The 18618-nt window shown below is 46.6% G+C and overlaps 1 protein-coding gene across 3 annotated transcripts in view; it reads left to right on the forward strand.

Annotated features, from left to right (window-relative positions):
* Positions 1–17367, forward strand: part of FAM219A (family with sequence similarity 219 member A) — a 96415-nt gene extending 79048 nt beyond the window's left edge. For 2 of the 3 annotated variants that reach the window (XM_032095581.1, XM_032095583.1), the window contains exons 3-6: positions 2555–2657; positions 6536–6616; positions 6947–7001; positions 8171–17367. In XM_032095581.1, coding sequence (XP_031951472.1) covers positions 2555–2657; positions 6536–6616; positions 6947–7001; positions 8171–8329 — 398 coding nt within the window. In that variant the 3' untranslated portion in view covers positions 8330–17367. The remainder of the gene's footprint in view (positions 1–2554; positions 2658–6535; positions 6617–6946; positions 7002–8170) is intronic. The other variant, XM_032095582.1, reaches the window with a different exon arrangement.
* Positions 17368–18618: the final 1251 nt, after the last annotated feature.

An 18618-nucleotide genomic window follows, 5' to 3' on the forward strand; every position in this document is an offset into this window, starting at 1 on the left:
ATGCATCTTCCCTTAAATGATTTTAGGGTCATAAGGGACAGAGTGTCTCAAAGATGAAGTGACAAGGTGAGCACTTGAGGAGGGGCATAATGGAGGGACAAGGTGTGATGTGGTTGGCAGATCCAGGTGAAAGGCTGTTCCCCATGCTGTTCAGAGCAGGATAGTGATATCAAAAGGATCCTGGACCCCCTCCTCACATACACAAACACACTCATGTGCTGCTCCATGTGTTCTTCTTCTGACATGACATCCAGGATTAGCTGAAGTGGAACCAGTGCAGCCTAATTCCCCCATGAGTCAGACTGACAGCACAGCTGTCTGTGTTCTCCAGGTTCTCCCCTGAAAGAGAAAACTGCTGCTTTGCTTCAACTCAAGCATGGAGACAGGTAGATTGTCTGTGGTGGGATAACCCTGGCTGGACAGCAGGAGCCAGTCAAAGCTTCTCTGTCACTCAGCTGGACAGAGGACTAAAAACAACAACAGCATGAGCTTCCCACAGGGTCACAGCCTCTTTAGGCACCCCCTTGCTCTGTCGTGGGGTCCTCCATGCACTGCAGATGGATCTCTGCTCCCCTATGGAGAGATCCATGGGCTGCAGGGGAACCTCACCATGGGCTATGGGGGAATCTGTTCTGGCACCTGGAGCCGCTCCTCTTCCTCCTTCTGTATTGACTTGGGTGTCTGCAGGGGTGTTTCTGACATACCCTCACTCCTCTGGCTGCAGTTGTGCAGGATTTTTCCCCCTTTCCTAACTGCATTATCCCAGAGTCTCTACCACTGTTGCTAATGGGCCCAGCCATGACCAGCAGCAGGTCCTCCTTGGATCCAGCTGGCCTTGGGTCTGTTAGACACAGGGAAACTTCTAGAGGCTTCTCACAGAACTCACCTGTGTAACCCTCCACTACCAAAAATTCACACACAAACCAAATCCATCACCCAACACAGTGATCCTGCTAATGATCAGACAAGATTTTCAGACCCCCAGTTGTTTTGTAATGTCAAAGGCACACACAGGCTGCTTCGTACCCTCCCAACCTTCTCTGCTCTATCCTGCTTTTTGAAGGAAGCTTTAGTGAAAAGCCAGAAGGAACCTGGATATGGTTAAGGCTCCCCTGGCTGTTTCAGCCCTGCTGGTGTTGCTGATGATTACCTGCAAGCCATCACACCTGCACTCACAGTGTGTTCAGTCACCTATAACCATTTCATCAGCATCCTGAAGCACTGGCAGCTTGTCTCAGTGCTGTGTATTTGTGGTCAGTGCTGGAGCTTCTGATGGAGATGAGTGGAAAGTGGGTTGTATTTAGTGTTGTAAGTATTTGCCTCCATAGTCTCACTTTATCTCTCTCTGAACAGCAAAATTCATGTAGCCTGCAAAATATCAGCCTTTTATTCTGGAGTCAGAGGTAACCAATGCATTTGCAAGTTCCATACTGAGAAATTCTCTGATTTAAGGTTTTGATTTCAATACTGAATCAGTCTCTTAGTTGCTCACGCCAGAGTGAGTTATTAATCCAGTCCTTTTCCTGCCAAGTTCCATGAGCATTTATTCACCTCTGCTGTCAGCAGGAGCAGGCTGGGTATGGTTTGTAGGTGTATGTACTCTTCTCTCCATGTTCCTCAGCATCACAATCTCTAGGCATCTCTGCTGCTTATTTCTCCCTCAAGGGGAGTCTTGGACCTGTGTCCCCCTGCTCTGACTTGTGGGGAAGGGAAAGTGTAAGTGAGAAAAGCTGCTTTTCTCTCCAAAGGGAAATAAAATTTGCAAAAGAAAATAACAAAACAACAACAATAACAAAAATACCGACCACCAGAATTCACACATTGTAGGGGAAGCAGAAGCAAAACAAATTCACTATTCAGGTTCCTCAGCAAGCAGCCTGGTATACCTGTTATTCAGGCATGCCACAAAAGTAGTTTCCAGCATTTTCTCACACTCTGGAGAATTTTTTTTTTAACTGGTTTCATTCCTACGTTACTGGCCCCATGCTCAGCATTTCCATACAAGCCTTGCCTGCCATTGCAGGATGAGATTGGGGTGGTTAGCTCAACTTTTGTGACTAGCAGGTAACTCAACACAACTGATCTTCCAGAGGAAACAAGGAAGAATTTCAAATCAGAAAATTTAACATCAATTTTTATCCATCCCTGGGTTCCCATCCCTGCTGGAGGCAGAGCCATATTAGTACAGCACAGTACTGGGGTCCATGCAGCAACCAGCTGCAGACAGGGACAAGGTCTCTGCCCTTTGTCTGCCTCAGCTGGGTTTCATCCAGAAGGTCCAAGACCTTAGGGTCTTGGAGACCAAGATTTTAGTGTGTTGCTGCCAACAAGTTGCTATGAGTGAAGGTAGATAGGTCTGGTGACCTTAGAGAAAGTGGGACACAGCTCATCTGGCCTTTGCAGCGTCCCTCTGTAAGAGACGGCAAGGTCATGTCCTTTGCTGTTAATTCTGCTGTGCCTTTTGCCACTATCAGGTCTGGGTTTCTTCAGCTTTATGGTGGCCATCCAGGCTGTTGCTCTAATTTTGCTTTTCCCTTTCCTATCTTCTGTGCAGAAAAGCAGAGGGAGCTGGCTCGGAAGGGCTCCCTGAAGAATGGCAACATGGGAAGCCCAGTTAATCAGCAGCCCAAGAAGAACAATGTGATGGCACGAACAAGGTAAAAGACTGGAAAAGTACTGGTAGCTGTGCTCTGAGCTGCAATCCCTAATGGCCCTGGGGTGGTCAAGGACTGTGTTCATTGCTTTTGCCTACTGCCAGACACATTGCAAGAGCAATGATGGCCCTTCCTGGAGCTGGCGGGCCCAAATGCTCTGTGCTGTGTTGCATCCCAGGCCCTGGGAAGATGCAGGGCAGCTGAGCCCAGGACCAGTGGCAGTGCAGCCTGTAGAATGCAGAGGTAGCCCAGCCTGGTTGAAATCAAGGGGTTGATAGGGCCATCCTACAGGTTCTGGGTAGTCTCATGTAACACCTAATCCTGCCAGTGGGAGAGGAGCAGTGTTGCTTCATGAAACACACGTTGGTTCAGAGCATAGCTCTGCCTTGGTTGCTTTTGTCACAGTAAGTTCCACTGCTCCTTTTTGATGGTGACCCCTTCCCCTCCTGATGGATTTAGTGGAGGCTTGTAAATAATCCATCTCTGTGTGCCTTGCTATACATCTCCTCCACCCTTGGAACAGCATGGTCACACTTTGCTGGAGATGCTTTGGAAGAGCTCTGTAAGACAGTATCAGGCAGTGTTACAACCTGCTGTAAACAAGGACATTCCGAGCTGAATATTTTATTTTAGAGTATTTTTATTTTTTTCCATGCAAACTTCAGTACACCAATGTATTAGTTACCTATGTTCAGAAGGGAGGAAACCTCATGAACCCACAGAATTGCATGCTTTGCATGCCACTAGAAAGGTGGCAGTTTTTAGTGGAGCACCTCACTTAAAATGACAGAAGAATCTGCAGAATGCTGGATATTTACTGATGAATGGGAAAGTTGCCTTGATTACCATATATTAAACTGAATAGGAGCTGCAGGTCAGTGCCTCTCTATATGCAATGCATCTGAGAGATGAGATTTCTTGTTCACACTAATTCTCCAGACACAAAATATTAGTAATAAATCCTGGCAGGACCCTGTCAACTTTTAGTTGTAAGCCCCTGAAATGTGGCTGGAATATGCTGCATTGCTTCCTCTCTGTGTTTGGGTGTTGAGGCCATATAAAAGAGCCAGACCCTTCATGGCAGCAAGAAACTCAGGAACTGTGCTCAGCTGGTTTTCCAGGCCCACTGTTCCTCCTTATCTTCCAAGTACATGCTGGAAAAACTTGTTTTCTTTTGGCAGTAGGCTGCAAGCTAGCATCCTGAGAGGAATGGTAGCAGATTTGCTGCTTGAGAGGTTTAGAAACACAGAAATCAGTGGAGGAAGATAATAAAGGAGAGAAGATGGGATAAATAGAGGTATCTACCTATAACATGAGTGCATTTTCCATGGAGTGGTTGTTATTTCCAAGCTGCCGATGGAAAGAGCAGAGCAGTGACACCTACTGACAAAAGATTTCAAACAGCCAGCTCAGTTTCTTTTCACTTAAGGACATCTGAACACCTCTGAATGGTTCAGTCTGTCTTGCCACAGACAGGGCAACACCAGCAAGGCAGAAATGCCACAAGCTCGTTCAAGCAGCTTTTCACAGGGTAATGGTTGCAGTATAATGGGATATAGTCCAGGAGGATACACTGCAGAACTTGCAGGTTATGATTTAAGTCTGAACTGTTGGCTTCCTCAGGTCTCTGCAGGAGAATAAGCTAAAGCCATTTTCCCCTTTTTGACAGTTCTGCTCTTCTCATCAAATACATTTTCCTTTGTGCTTTGCCTCTCCTAGTCTCTATTCCACCTTGTCCTTCTTCCCCAAGGCCTCTGTTATTCTGTATTATCCCTGTGGATTTCTGACATCCAGCCTCTAGTACAAGTACAAGGTTGCCTTCACCATTCAGTCCTCTTCTGGGACAAGGGTGCAGCCAGCCTTACAGGTGAGAGTAATTGGATCTATAACACTCTCAGTCTCTGTAAAAGCAAATTAAATGTGAACAAGGTAGGGCTGATTCTACACTCTTCCTATGAGCACGGAGGCCACAACACCATGCACACACTTGGACATGGCTGGATGGTACTACAGTCCACTCAGGATGACCTAAACTTGGAATTTGTGTTCCAACTTGTGTTGCTTCAAGTGAGCAAAAACACAAAGACAAGAAGCTCATACTGGGACAGCTGCAGATGAAAGCAGCTACCACTGCTACCCAACTTTATTCCAAGGACAGTGGGAAGTGAAAGTAAGGACCATCAGGATGTGAGGGAAAGACTTAAATCAGGGGCAGAGACACTATAACAATTTTTGCCTGTTACAGTTAAATTGAAGATTTTTATTATTTAGAAAAAAGGCATTTCTCAAGAAGAAGATGTAGTGGGATTTTTTCATCAAGTAAATATCACCACAGCATTCTCCTCCTAAATCTTCTGAGAGTGCTTTGTTCACTGATGATTTAATCACAATTGTCAATGAGTATATATGGAGCAGGGACTGGAAACTGGAGAGTGAAAATGGGAGTCAGTATTTCTGATATCTGTATGGGCAAACTTGTGCTGCCAAATCTCAGGTTCAGTTCCAGACATCTTTGCTTCTTGAGTTCCTGCCTACATACCTCAGGAGCAGAAGGACTGTCCCCTTTCTGCAAGAAGGGCTACTGAATTTTGCAAGTAGATCCCATTTTCTCCAGTCCCCTGGTGCAGCACTTTGGAAATTCTGCATTAGGTTTTAAATTAACTTATTTATGTTTCAATTGACACAGTAAGAAAATATAACTAATTGTGAACCTATGTATCTGCTTTGTTATAGGATTTGATGTATCTTACTCTCCCTGAGCCTGCCCACTGACAGTGCTTGCCAGGAGTTCTTATTTCTAAAATTATTAATGGCTTGCTGCAATTTTCTGCACAGAAGCAGAAAAACATTTCGGGCAGTTAGAGAGTTGGGAGCACAGATGACATGGATTATCATCTTTGGATTTTCATTTCTTACACTCTTAGTGAAGCATCATTGTGCATCATGGTGTGTTGTTAAAGACCGCTTGGAAGAAAACCTGAGTTATCTCATTGAATGAGAAGATTTTTGTCACTCTTATGGTTCCTACCTGCTGAACAAAGAATCTTACTCCATTTGCTTGGTTTAGTTAATCTTAATTTAAATGTGAACCAAAGTAGTTTTGCAGTTTTTTTGGATGAAAGAACTCTGATGTGAACAAGAAACCATTGTATTAACACATTTTCCTTATCCTAGAAGTTCTGAAGCCTACATTCCATTTCACAAACTCTCCCAGGCAATTAAAGGTGCAGAGTCATCCTACAGCCTTTGTAACATTTCTGATTAAGTGAAAGTCATCACAAAAAAAATGGAGTTCAAAACGTGCTGGTCTGACTGGTCTCTTATGCTGGGCACACCGGCTCATATTTCTAATATAACTAAATTTAGGACTGAGATCTCAAGAAGTGTTGTGTTGCCAGGGTCCTGGATAGGGACTCAGAAAGAGAGACCACATCATATTCCTGATCTCCAATAGCAGAACAGTGGGATCGCTGAGCCTCTGCCTTCCCCTGTGTACTCCTTCTCCTGTGTATTTACTGCTAGTGTCAGGTACCCTTGCCAGGAAAAAAAAGGCAACACAAAAATGAGCAATCTGATACGACAAGCAGTCCTAGCCAGACAGGTTCACCAGAATGAAGTGCAGAGTGTCCCAATTTTTTTTTCTTCCAGGGGGAGTATGTTCCCAAAGCCTGCCCAGTGTTTATCCCTGTGAAACTACTGTAGGCTACCCAGAGACACAGCTCGCTCCCTCTGAATTGCACCCATTTAAACATCTTCATCAATAAGTGAGGGCTTGCAAAGAAGTGAAATGGGGAAAGCCAACTATCATACAGCTTTACCCTAGGCAGTGTGTGCTGCTGAGCTTTACTGTGTGGTTAATGGACAACATTTAATTATTTCAGGCTCGTCGTTCCCAATAAGGGCTACTCGTCGCTAGACCAGAGTCCCGATGAAAAGCCCCTGGTAGCCCTGGATACAGACAGGTATGCAAAAGGTTAAAAAGATGATATACATGACAGCCTAAGCAAGTTTTCATGCCAGAGGGCAGCACTCACACTCTTCCCTCCACTGTTCCCTCTGACCTGTGCTGTAATGGGTCTCAGTGTGAGAACAAGTGAGAGGAGCTGTGAGTAGAGGGCACTGTGATAGAAAGATCTGAGGGTCACAGATGAAAGCTTCTCTACAGGATTCCTTGATGTAACTTCTCTGTGCCTCAAGAACAGTTTCATGGCACAAGAAAGATAGGACTAAGTGGGGAATACAGGTCTCATCTAACCAATTCCTTCTTTGCTGTATCTTGTACTTCCCTGCAGTGATGATGACTTTGATATGTCCAGATATTCCTCCTCGGGATACTCATCTGCTGAGGTGAGTTATACTCTCTCCTGCCATCCTTGCCATGAATGTGAATAACAGAAAGGCCAGAAATGGCTCAGAGGGGCCTTGCACAGGCAGAAATGGCAACACAACAAAATTAGTAGTGGTATAGACTCTGTGACTCTGGAAGGGGCCATGGCAGAAACTGTGTCATGTTGCTTTCTTCCCTGGTGATCCAGTTGGCTCCATATCCTCACTGCCATGGCACAGAGATCTGCCCATCAGCAGTTTTCGCAGCTACCTTTGGTTTCACTCAAACTTTCTCTCATTTTGCTTAGTCTTGCAGTGATCCATGAGGTGCAAAAGCATCGTCTTGTCTGCCATGGCAGCTCAGCAGCTGTATGCATGCCAAGGACACAAATAAAGGATCTGAGGGTGTGCTGTGATTTCCAGTTATTGAAGTGGTCAGGGTCATCCAGTGTGTGTTTACTTGGAGCAAGCAGAAATTCCAGAGAGGACTTGCAGATATGAACTCTTGCCCTTTCAAAGAGAAAAGGCAGGAAGCTCAGTCTTGTTAGTCCTTCTGCATTGTTTCTGATTATATTCCCGAACTCTCATGAATTTGTTGCTCAGCCTCTGGCTACTGCTTCTGCAGGATTTTGCATCCAGGGTGCTGAGCAGCCATTCTGCCCACAAACTGCTCAGAACTTTTATCTCTTCCTTGGATAAAATACCTCTGAAACCCTGGGAAACAGCCAAGAGCAGTGACTGTATCAGATGATCTGAGCTGTTTCTGTGCCCTGATGAAGGGTTGTTTACATAGACCCGGTTAGGGCAGCACTTGAATCTGAGATTACACAGCCAAACTTTACCATCTTTTAACTGCTATAGTGTGGCCCAGACTGAGAGAGGAGACTGCCCATCTGACAGTAAATACTATTATTACATTACTTTAACTGAGGGCTTGTTGTCAGGAAAAAATTATTCCAGAAAAAAATAATGTACCAAATATAATGTACCTCACTCTAGATACTCCTATTCTGGAAGAAGCTAGTACCCTAGTACCTTCCCCTCACCTGAGGTCAAAAACTAGGACTGTTTCATTAGTGGGGCACTGTTGATGATGGGGAAATACATTCCAGAATAGGGGACCTTCTTCTCTTCTGACCACCAGAAGTAAGAAGTCCCAAGTGTTTGACTGTTTGTCTCTTTGTCTGTAGCAGATCAACCAAGACTTGAACATCCAGCTGCTAAAGGATGGGTACCGGTTAGATGAGATCCCAGACGACGAGGACCTCGACTTAATCCCCCCTAAATCGGTCAACCCCACCTGCATGTGTTGCCAAGCCACCTCCTCCACCGCCTGTCACATCCAGTAGTGAGGCCGGCAGGCTGTGATCAGTGCTTTCCACTATAACTGTAAAACTTAACAGCCATTGCTTCCTCCTATGGTAGGACGTGCACCTCTTTGTGTTCATGGAGCCAGGAGAAACCAAAAAATTCATTTTATGATTGGTTGATAACTTATTTTAAGCTATGGTAAAACAAAAGACAAGTTGCTCAAAGTGCCAGGCAGTGCCTGGCAGAACTGACTGATCTGGAGAGCGAATGCAGAGGGGTCCAGAGATACCTCCTTGGTTTGTTTAGGCACTGGGGATATTTTGTAAAGTGTCTTTTTTTCAGAATGGGAAAGGTCAGTTGGGACTTCAGGTAATCCTGCCCACTGAAACCAATCCATCTGCAAGATAAGGGCAAGTTGGAGGTATCAAAGTGTTTTACCAATGAGAGGAAGTCAGTTCTTAATTCATTCACTAAACCTGTTTCATTTGCATAACCAAAATGATACTATAACTGGGGCACAGGAATGGGGACGGACCAGGGCATCCTTTCTTATGGCAAGGCTAGCCAGGACTAGCATGACACAATTCATTCACTTGCAAAAGGGACAAACAGGTGACATTTCACTGTGAGTCAGTACTAGCTAGAGCTGTTGTGTCACATAGCCAATGCAATCTACTCTTAGCACCACATTAAATTACCACCAAACACATCAGATTCGATCTGCAATCCATCCATGCACTTCAGGGATTTGCTCCTTGCCCGGGAATACCAACCATACTCGTGAGTTCAGTTCAGTCACGTATTCTGACTTCAGCCTGTATTTAAACCCTGGGCAACCCATCTCTTTCCAAAAATCTTAAACTTTGTTCAACTGAGAAGAAGTGAATCCTGCATAAGTCAGGACTAGAGATGTACAGCCTGAATGACAGTGCTGGAAAAGCTAGTTGGAGAAAGCACATTTTAACAATGCTTGACTCCTGATATTCTCTTGACACTGTGTCTCTGGCTGCCTGTGGAAGAGACTCATTAATGCTGAAGTCATCAGTGCAGTGGGGTCAGACTTGAGAGAAATTTTCAGCAACAGCAGACTTATGAACAGCTTCAGCTGAAAGATGCCCATGACAGGAAACTGCTGTTCACCCCCTATCTGCCCACTTGTGAGCCAGATGTGGTCTATGTTACAGCTGTCCCTTGTCAGGAGTAGTTGTGTTTTATTTGGTGAAAAGTTAGGGAACCTGTTACATTAGGTTGCTGGGCGGAGCTGCCAGTTCACCAGCAGATTGTTTTTAATGCAGAATCACTTCCGGAATTAGGAAACATGTCCTCTCACTGGCCGGTCTTACACTGCTGGCTTCAGCATATGCAAGGGATGGGCTGGCATTTTTCTCAGTGTTGAAATCTTTTGCCACAGGCACAATTCTTGTGTTTTCCTGGCCTTTCAGGAGGAAGGACCACCTGCCTTGGGTCATCACCTGCTTTGTAGCCTGGGAAAGGAAAAAAATGAGGGCAGTTCTGAATTCCTGAGTCACAAAGCAGAGCCTGAGCTGCACCACAACAGACAGATCCCCCATCTGAAATCTGTATGAAGTGAGCTGAGTCTTTAAGAAGTCCTATTCATAATTAGCAGGAGATTTATTTAACATCCTGGGGATTCACTCTGTGCAGTGCAAAGCTTGATACCAGCCACAGTGGGAGTGAAAGAGCAGGCACACAAAATTCCTGGGCTTTACTATTCACTGGATAGTACTGACAACTTTTAAAGCTGTGCTTCTCCCCTTTCCCTAAAACAGCACGCTGCCACCCTGGTTCCAGGCCACAGAAAGAGGACTTGAATGGTGTTGTTTACTGAGCATCTCTGCCTCTTCATGCAGAAGTGGTGGTTAACTTGCCAGCTCCTGTAGGTATAGTGTTCCTTAAGTGAATTCTCATTTTCTCACCACCTGATAGTGCTGAGGGGGAATATTTCCAAAATACAACTCAGGTTGAGGTTATCAAGTTGTCTGGAGGTGAGGGAAGTAGAGAGTAGAGAGAAAGATAAAGGGGAAAAACATTCCTTAAGGAGTCTTTTTTTTAAAATGAGTAATGTAGTTATAACTTAATAGAAATACCATGGTCAAACCAAATCCTATAGGACATGACCAAGGCTCTCTAAATCTTCACTCTTCTGGAGAGGGACTTTGCAGTTCAGCACCGGTACCATGGAATGTCTTCATCACATTTATCCTCCTGGGTCAGTCTCTGTGCCTTCCAGCCAGGCTGCACACGCTCAGCCTTTCCCACAGCCCTTGCTCAGGAGATCAGAGCATTTTGGAGTGCCTGCTAGACCAAGAAGCCATCTCTTCATCTGGGCCAGCCACTGAGGACTGCTCGTCCCAAAGGTCTCCATCATGCTGCTATCATAGAATCATGCCATCGTCTAGGTTGAAAAACACCCTTAAGGTCGCTGGGTCCAGCCATAACCAAGCACCATCCTGTTCAGTCTAAGAATGTGCTTGCTGGCACTGTTATCCTCCAGGGTTAACACCTCTCCTCTGAGGGACAGAATTCCACTTAGTGGACTTGGCAGTGCTGGGTTAACAGTTGGATTCTATGATCTTCAAGGTCTTTTTCCAATCTGAGTGATTCTATGACACCCACTGTCCCATGGCACCATGACCAAGTCCTTTTATTGCCCCTGTTGCTGGTTTCTGCCTGCCATGTGCCCTGAGGCATTCCCCAAGCCTCCAACTGTCTTCTGCCCTCTTCATTTTGTGATGTGCATCTGCTTCTAGCACAACCTTTTAGGGAAGGAGGGAGATGAATTCAAATGTTACAGCTGGTGCTTCCTCCAAATACAAACTGAAGCACAACCCAAGTGTTTTTGCCTGTGCGCAGAAGGAGTTGGTTGCACAAATAGTTGGTTTGGCATGACAGTACAGGACCATAAAATGGCAATTTTTTGGCTTCTCCTCTCTATGCTTTGTGTTCATATATTTTATTAGGGGAATAATGTAGAAAGGGTGGGGAAAAGTAGTTACCTGTGTAGGGTCGTTACCAGAAAGGCTGAGTGGCTTAAGGCAATGCACATGTGGCTGTCATAGAAAACTGAACACTAACCATTCTGAACTGCAGCCCCTTCAGCAGATTATTACCATGAAGCATGTTTGTTGGCTCATTATGGAATTTTCAGGACTGCCCATTGGTATGTATCAACTACAGATGAGGCTGTTTGGTCTCATGTTCAGACCTTTGCTTAAGCCAGCAGGTTTTCCTTATGCCCTCAGCATCACAGAATGGGTAAGGCTGGAAGGGGCCACAGTGGGATCATCTGATCCAGCCTCTCTGCTCAAGCAGCCCTTGTTGGAGGTTATGCTGTGGTGATTTCCTGGGAAGGTGTGGAGATAGATAGCTATTCTGGCACTGCTCTCCTTAGACCAGTCTCTGCCACCATGGCCAGGAGAAGGCAGAAGGAAAGAGCACAGACTCTGACTCTCTGTTGCAGCATTTTTACAAAATCTACAGAGCTGCTGGATGCTCTCCTAAATGCAGGTGGCATGCAAGAAAGAAAATTGTTCCTTCCCCCAGTCTTGGCACCAAACAAGATGGCCCTCTCAGGCCACATTTTCAATCCAAAGTTGTACAGAGAACCAAGGAGAGGAACACCATGGAGTATGAAATGCTTCATCACTGTCTATCTAAATTACCATGCAAACAGGATGTAAAGATATTGATGCTGGTGCCTCCACAAAGGAATTTGCATTTGATGCCTCATAAAGCCAGACTGGGTTTTTGTTAGGATTTTATGTAATGTCAGTCACCAAATTACCTAAGTGTAAGCAAATCCTTTTCTTTTATCAGATGTTAATCTGATAAAATATCAGATAGTATACTTTAATGTGAGCTGGATTTGAACTCCAGGGTCTCAGCACTCTGTTCCATCTCTCCGGTCTCCAAACTCCACATTTCCAGATGTCTTTGTGAGGAGGAACATCGTCCTAGTCTTGAGGAGGGTCTGTAGATAGCATAGTCATGTCTCGTTTTCTGGTGTTTGTAAATAAACTTCGGCTGAAAGGAGGCTGATGCCCATCCTGAAGGCTCATTTGATATCTTATCAGACACATCTTAAAGTCAACCCTTGGAAGAGCCACTGGATGATGTCTGACATTGCTGCCTGTCTGTCCCTAACACGTGTGGTTGGCCACTGGGTGTGCTATGCTCTTCTGGCTATCCTGCCTGCAGATTGCAACTGCAAAAGCAGGTGACCATTGCTGTGTGGACTTTGAAAGGGGCTTCAAGACAGCTTCCCCATGGACAGGATGGACTCAGCTCCTTCTGGTTTGTCTCACCAGCACTTGTCCCAAAAGGAGGCACCCACTGTGTTCAGCAGTTTGCTGGCTGACACACGGGTCTGCAATCCTGAGCAGAATCCTTTCCTTTCCATGCACAGTCTGACCCTGGGCTGGCCTGCAGGCTGTGCAGGAGACTGCAGGAGGCTTGAAAATGCAGTGTCCTGTGTGTGACTCAACAGAAACATGAAGATGCTTTTGAAGAAAGGAAGGACCCAGCTGGGCAACAGATGGAAAACAGGAAAAGGAAAACAAGCAGTAACTAGAAAGATTGCCAAGTGCTGTCGTGGCCTAGGGCAGATCCCAGTTGTCTGAGTTGATCTGTCTCAGTGCAGTGCTGATGCCAGCAGGGAGCAAATCTTGCTTTCAGATGCACACACCAGAAACACCCTGTCCCTGAGCTGGTGCTGCAGCCAGATACAACCCTGGTGGGTCTGCTGGACTGTTAGAGCACAGAAATGAGATCAGGGGTCCTTGCTGCTGTTGGTATTTGCTCTAACCTCAGGCAAGTCACATCCCTTTTTGATGTCCATTCCCTTCTGCAGCACGTGGGAGAAACCTGCCTTCCTAAAGTGCTATCATCACCCTGCATGGATATTGCCAAATGTGAGAGGCAGCATTGATAGGACAGATCTACAAGCAGGATGTAAATACCATGCTCTAGAAATTTAATTCCTATTTTCAAAGTACTACTCTTCTTTCCCTCTGTTTACCCTCTTCTGATGTTGCTCACACATTCCAGAAGGCAGCGGGGTGGAGGTTAGTACAGAGGTTAAACATCTTTGGAGAAAGATGTTTGTCAAGGATATGTTACTCAGTTACTTGGCAGCTGACTCTTGCACAACTGGCTTCTGAGTTTGCCTGCTCCTACAGGGAACATGTACAAAGATTTGGTGGCCCAACAGCACCATCCACTGATAGCAGAATTAAGGAATTTGGAAGTGCAACTTGGGATGGCGAGTAGTGATGAAAGGGAACAGAGGATTGCAAGGCTCATTTTTTGGGATACTCCCATGGCAGTTTCATGCTCTTGCTTTTAGCAACCATATGATCCTCTTAGCCTTTAAACTGGTGGTTCTGCCTGGGCTCCTCCTTTCCTTTTCCATTCTCACTTCAAACCCACCTGGGGTATTGCCACTTACTTAGAATGCCATAGGCTTTGGCACCTGGCTGCTGCTTGGCTCAGCAAGCTTGGGCTGCCTGTTCAAAAGCAACATCTGCATAGAGGAGCAGTGCCACAGGGCTAACTGGGAAGGCATGGGAAGGTCTTCATTTTAAGCTGCTTTTCACCTCTAGGCATACTTGTCACTTCCTTTCAAGGCTCAGCTGTGAGAGAGATTGCTCCAAACCACATCTCATCAGACAAACCCACCTTTGTTACAGAACCACACAAGACCTGAAGCAGAGGGGCCAGGAATTTAGCACAGAGGGAGGTGTTGTGGCCTGGGATTATCTACAGAAGGTCAGTGGAGGTTTCTCACAGGGGTTGTGGTCCATATTTTAACTTCCTGTATTATGCAGCTGAGCTGCCACATTGCTTCCCAAAAATTACAGCTCCATCCCTTCCTTTGCCCCACTTGACATTGCTGGCAGACCCAGGATGACAGCAGCTGAGTGCTGCCTGGCTGAGCACTACTTTGACAGCTTGCTAGGGAGTCAAAGGCTGGGACTGACTGAGATGACACAGAGCACAGCCCCATGGCCCACAGAAGCATGCAGCAAGCCATGTCACAGAGCAGCACAGACATTAGCAGGACAGGTAGCAGCTTTCCCTGGTGCTTCTGGAGAGCAGCTTCTCCCATTGCTTTACAGACCCATTTGCCACTGGTGGTGACTTGGAGCCTTTTACTTTCTCTAAAAAGCTGCTCCAGCAAAAGAAGGATTTGCTCCTGGAAAGTGCCCACCTCACTGATGGTGCTTGGCCTGTGGAGGCATTTCCATAATAACAAATGGTGATACAGGTGGTGGGACTGGATCAGGGAGTGGAAGGTACAAAATAAACCTTATTAAAATGTGACTCACACTGTCACTGGAAAGCAGAGCAGCAGGCACCAGGAAAAGGCCACTAAAAGTCCATGCTAAGTCCCATAGCTGCTGAGATATTTACCCTCCCAGAGCAGCACTTCTCCTCTAGCTGCCCATGCAGCTGTCCCAGGTGCGCTCTCTGGGAAGCACTCCTGTTCACACACACTGCCTTCTTGCTTCTGCAACCTAAATAAGCTGCAACTCCATTTGTTACCCACCTTCCTCAAGCTTCCATGATTTGGGAGACACAGTTTGTTGAGAGATATAATACAGACACACAGAAAGAGCTGAAAAACTTGGGCAAGGACTCTTCATGACAGACCTTCATATCCATCCCCAGTTCACAGATTTGTTTGTTCAGTTTCTTTGCATGGAGAAGCTGCAGTAGCAGCTGTGTTCAGTGTGTGGCTGCTTCTGTCCTAAGACAAACCCCAAGCAAAAGTCAGGCCAGCTGTAGGTCAGTGAATGTGATGGGATGAGAGTCAGATAGGAGGCTGGGATTTCTCTTCACCCACATGAAGGCTGTGGGGCTGAGGATTCACCAGGTTCGTGCAAAACCTGGTGAGATCCAGCTCACCAAGCCGGATGCCTTCACCCTCCTGGCCTCAGTGCTGTGGGTCCAGGTCTGCAGACTGGGTCCCAGACCTGCCAGCCCACATGCTCCTAGTGTGGGTTGGAGTCCTGCAGCAGAGGCCCTGGTGGAGAGCCTGTTGGTTCTGCTCCTGATGCACTGGGGCAGGGCACTGAGACACTGGTGGGACTGTAGTTCTGCCAAGAGAAAGACTCTGGTGTAGGATAAGTCTTTGCAGGGGAGACAATTCAGAAAGTTGGGTTTTTCCCCTCCCCTTTTTGCACTTTTTAAACCATTTTTACTCCTTCCACAGAGGTTATTAAACCTTCAGTTTAATAAGGGAGATGAGCTGCCATTTAAATAGGTTTCTGAAGGGTCTGAAAGCAGGTGCTGGCTGGCACGCAGAGCCGGTCTATGCCTGACGTGATTTCCAGACCTCATTGTCCAACCTGTAGCAGAGTCACCCCATGAGCTGAGCGAGGACTGGGGTGGGAGGGTCGGCGCTGGCCATCATGCCAAACAGCCATGGCTTCCCAAACTGAAGGAGAATCAGACCAGGAAGTTGGGGAAGGAGCAGCAGCAGTAGAAGGATAGCTAGTTTTCACAGGTAATCTTCGGTATCCGTGTCCAGTGGTTAGTCCTAGAATCGCAAGCCTTGTTATATTGCACACACGTCCTCCTTCCACTCCCCTTTTCTCAAAGCAGCCGTCGCCTTTCCTCCCCCTGCCCCCATGCACTAGTGATGAGCATCAGAGGCAGTTGCACCAAAGTGATTCTCAGCCCAGTTCTGCATCCCCCTTTCCCACCCAAACCCAAGGCAACCCAGACAGTTATTGGTCATCACAAATCTAGTGATTCCAGTTGGGTTTCTTTCCTTGTGTACCATGGCTTCCTTCCCACGCACTCTAGCAGGGCAGTACAGGAGGCTCTAATCATGTCCCAAGAAGTTTCTTTGCCCCCAGCAGCACCTTGCAGACATGCACCTTACTGGGAATATACTGGGTCATTGCTGGTGAGATCTGGCACTGCCGATCTTGAATGGGTGGCAGCTGATGGGGATCCACCCGAGGAAGTTGGCAGAAAGTGGCTACTGTCCCTTTTCTTTTCTTTTTTGAGGGAGAGGGGGATTTTTTGGCATTACAATTATTGTCCATCTTCCAGTGGCCAAGTTCTGGGCTGCATTAATAATTGGGGTTCATTGGCTGCCCAGGCAGGTGTGGAGCTTTGCACCAACCTTAATAGCAAATGTCCTGCCTGTATTCAGAGCCTGGGTACAGGACGGGTTTCTTCCACGCTGGCAAAGTACTTTCAGCAGGCTCCAGATGGACACTTCTGGCAGACAGAGAAACAGCACTCCTCCTGGTCCGGATCAAATCTGCACTTCCATTTTGTGTCCTCAGCATGGAAAAAAATCAACCTAAGCAAATGCCTTCTAGCTCTCCATTCCCTGTGTGGTGCCTGGTGCCCCAGGGGAAGGGGTGGTGAGAGGCATTTCAGGGTCACCAAAAGCAAGATCCTTTTTGGATTTATTTAATGGAAATACATTTCAGGATGGGAGACCTCCCGACCTTTGTGTTAATCTCAAGAGCAGGAGATGAATTTCTGGCTGTCCTTGCATATAGTGAAATATAGCTGAAACAGCCAAACGCAAATAGAGTTAAATGTAGGGTTTGACCTGAATAACCTTTTAATTAGGAAGATAAATTTGTTGTAGCTTGACCTTAGTCCTTGTTAGGAACCTGCTAATCATTTGACATGCAGAGTGTATTAATGCTGCACTTAACTTGGCCATTGTTTTTTTTATCTGGTTTTGGGAGTTTTTTCATTCCCAAAGCATCAATCTGCATCTTGTATGGGTTTTCTTTTCTTTTCTTTTTTTCCCATTCAGATCATGTAGCACACTGTTGTACTTTTGTTCCTGTCTGTGTAGAGTATTGCCTTAAACAGATCAGTTGTGTTATGGTTTGTTTTGGGTTTTCTCTTTTCTACCATCAGTTTTATGCATTAATTTATTTTAAAATGTGGGGGTTTTTTTCAAAAACATGAAAAAAGTATATAATTTTTTTTTTAACATTTCCATTGCAGTATTTATCATTGTTACTGGTTGTGTGTAGTGTAACGGAATTAATGATATTAAAAAGCATACATATGAAAACCAGCCTGACAGCCTTTTTTTTCACTGGAGCAAATCAGGGCAAGGGGGTGTGGACTTCACCAGCTCCTCTGAGCCCCCAGCAGTCACAGGTACTGCAACCAGGGGTGCAGCCTTCACACCATGGCCTGCTGGCTGCCAGAAACAGCGGCTGCTGTGAGCTGTGTGAATGGCAGAGGTAAATATTCCAAGACTGGCCCCCAGCGTTTGGGAAACATGAGTCCCCAAGGCAGCAGGAAGGCACACAAGGCTGGACCCAGCCCCTGCATCTGGCCTGCGAGAAGCAGAAAGAACTGCTCTAACTGTACAACACCAATGGGTGAAATAACCTTTTCTTCTGCCTTGCAGCTGTTCTGCTCCTCAAAGCTGTTGGCACAGGAGCCAAGCCCTGATTTTAAAGTCCAATGCCAGCAGCTGGAAAACCTGTGGGCCACCAGGGACAGAGGACAAGCCATGGAGGCCAGTGGCTCATGCTGGCAATAAATCTGGTACAGGATTAGTACCCTCACAAGAGAGGCTTGGACTCCACCTCTCCACAGAGTGGTGCTCCCCAGAGCTGTACCCTAGGGTTCTCCAAAGCCAGGGAGCTGGGGCAGGGATAGGCACTGCAGTATCCACCCTCCACTTCCAGCCTTCCAGTGACTCCCTGGAGGGAATGGGGCTGATGGAGAGCCTAAACCTGGCTCAAAAGAGACCAGTGGGTTGTGAAAATCAAGGGCAGCTTGTTTTCTTCTTTTCTAAGGGCACAATAATCACTTTTGCTGAGAGCCACTCAAGTGTCCCAGGCTGTCCAGCAGCAAACCAAGCAGCGTTCTGCAGCCCTTCAGGGGCACAGGTTGTCACCTGCCCTGCCAAGATGGGTGTGGGGCTGCACCCATGGATCTGCCAAAATGAAGCAGCAGCAGGGCTGGAAGCAGGAGCACAGCAGGGCTCTGAGTTGGCACTGTGTTACAGACCAGACCCCGAGCAGGGCTTGGCTTGTCCCCATCCCTGCAGGGGCATCTCTGCTCAACTCCCCAGCTTTGGAGAAAGCAAACCCAGTTCATGCAACTCCCACTCTGGCATGACCCAGCTGCCTCTGCACTGAGATGGACGACTGCTCACTCTGACTGCAGAGCCCATTACTCGGGATGGAACAGCAAACAAGCCACACAGGATCACCCAAATCCAGCTTTTAATTAAAAAGGGGAGGCAGAGCAGGCAATAATTTCCCTGGATACCTCATCAGGCTGGAGCAGCTGTGCTGGTGCTGTG

The sequence above is a fragment of the Corvus moneduloides genome, chromosome Z, assembly GCF_009650955.1.
Source record: "Corvus moneduloides isolate bCorMon1 chromosome Z, bCorMon1.pri, whole genome shotgun sequence".
Taxonomy (NCBI): domain Eukaryota; kingdom Metazoa; phylum Chordata; class Aves; order Passeriformes; family Corvidae; genus Corvus; species Corvus moneduloides.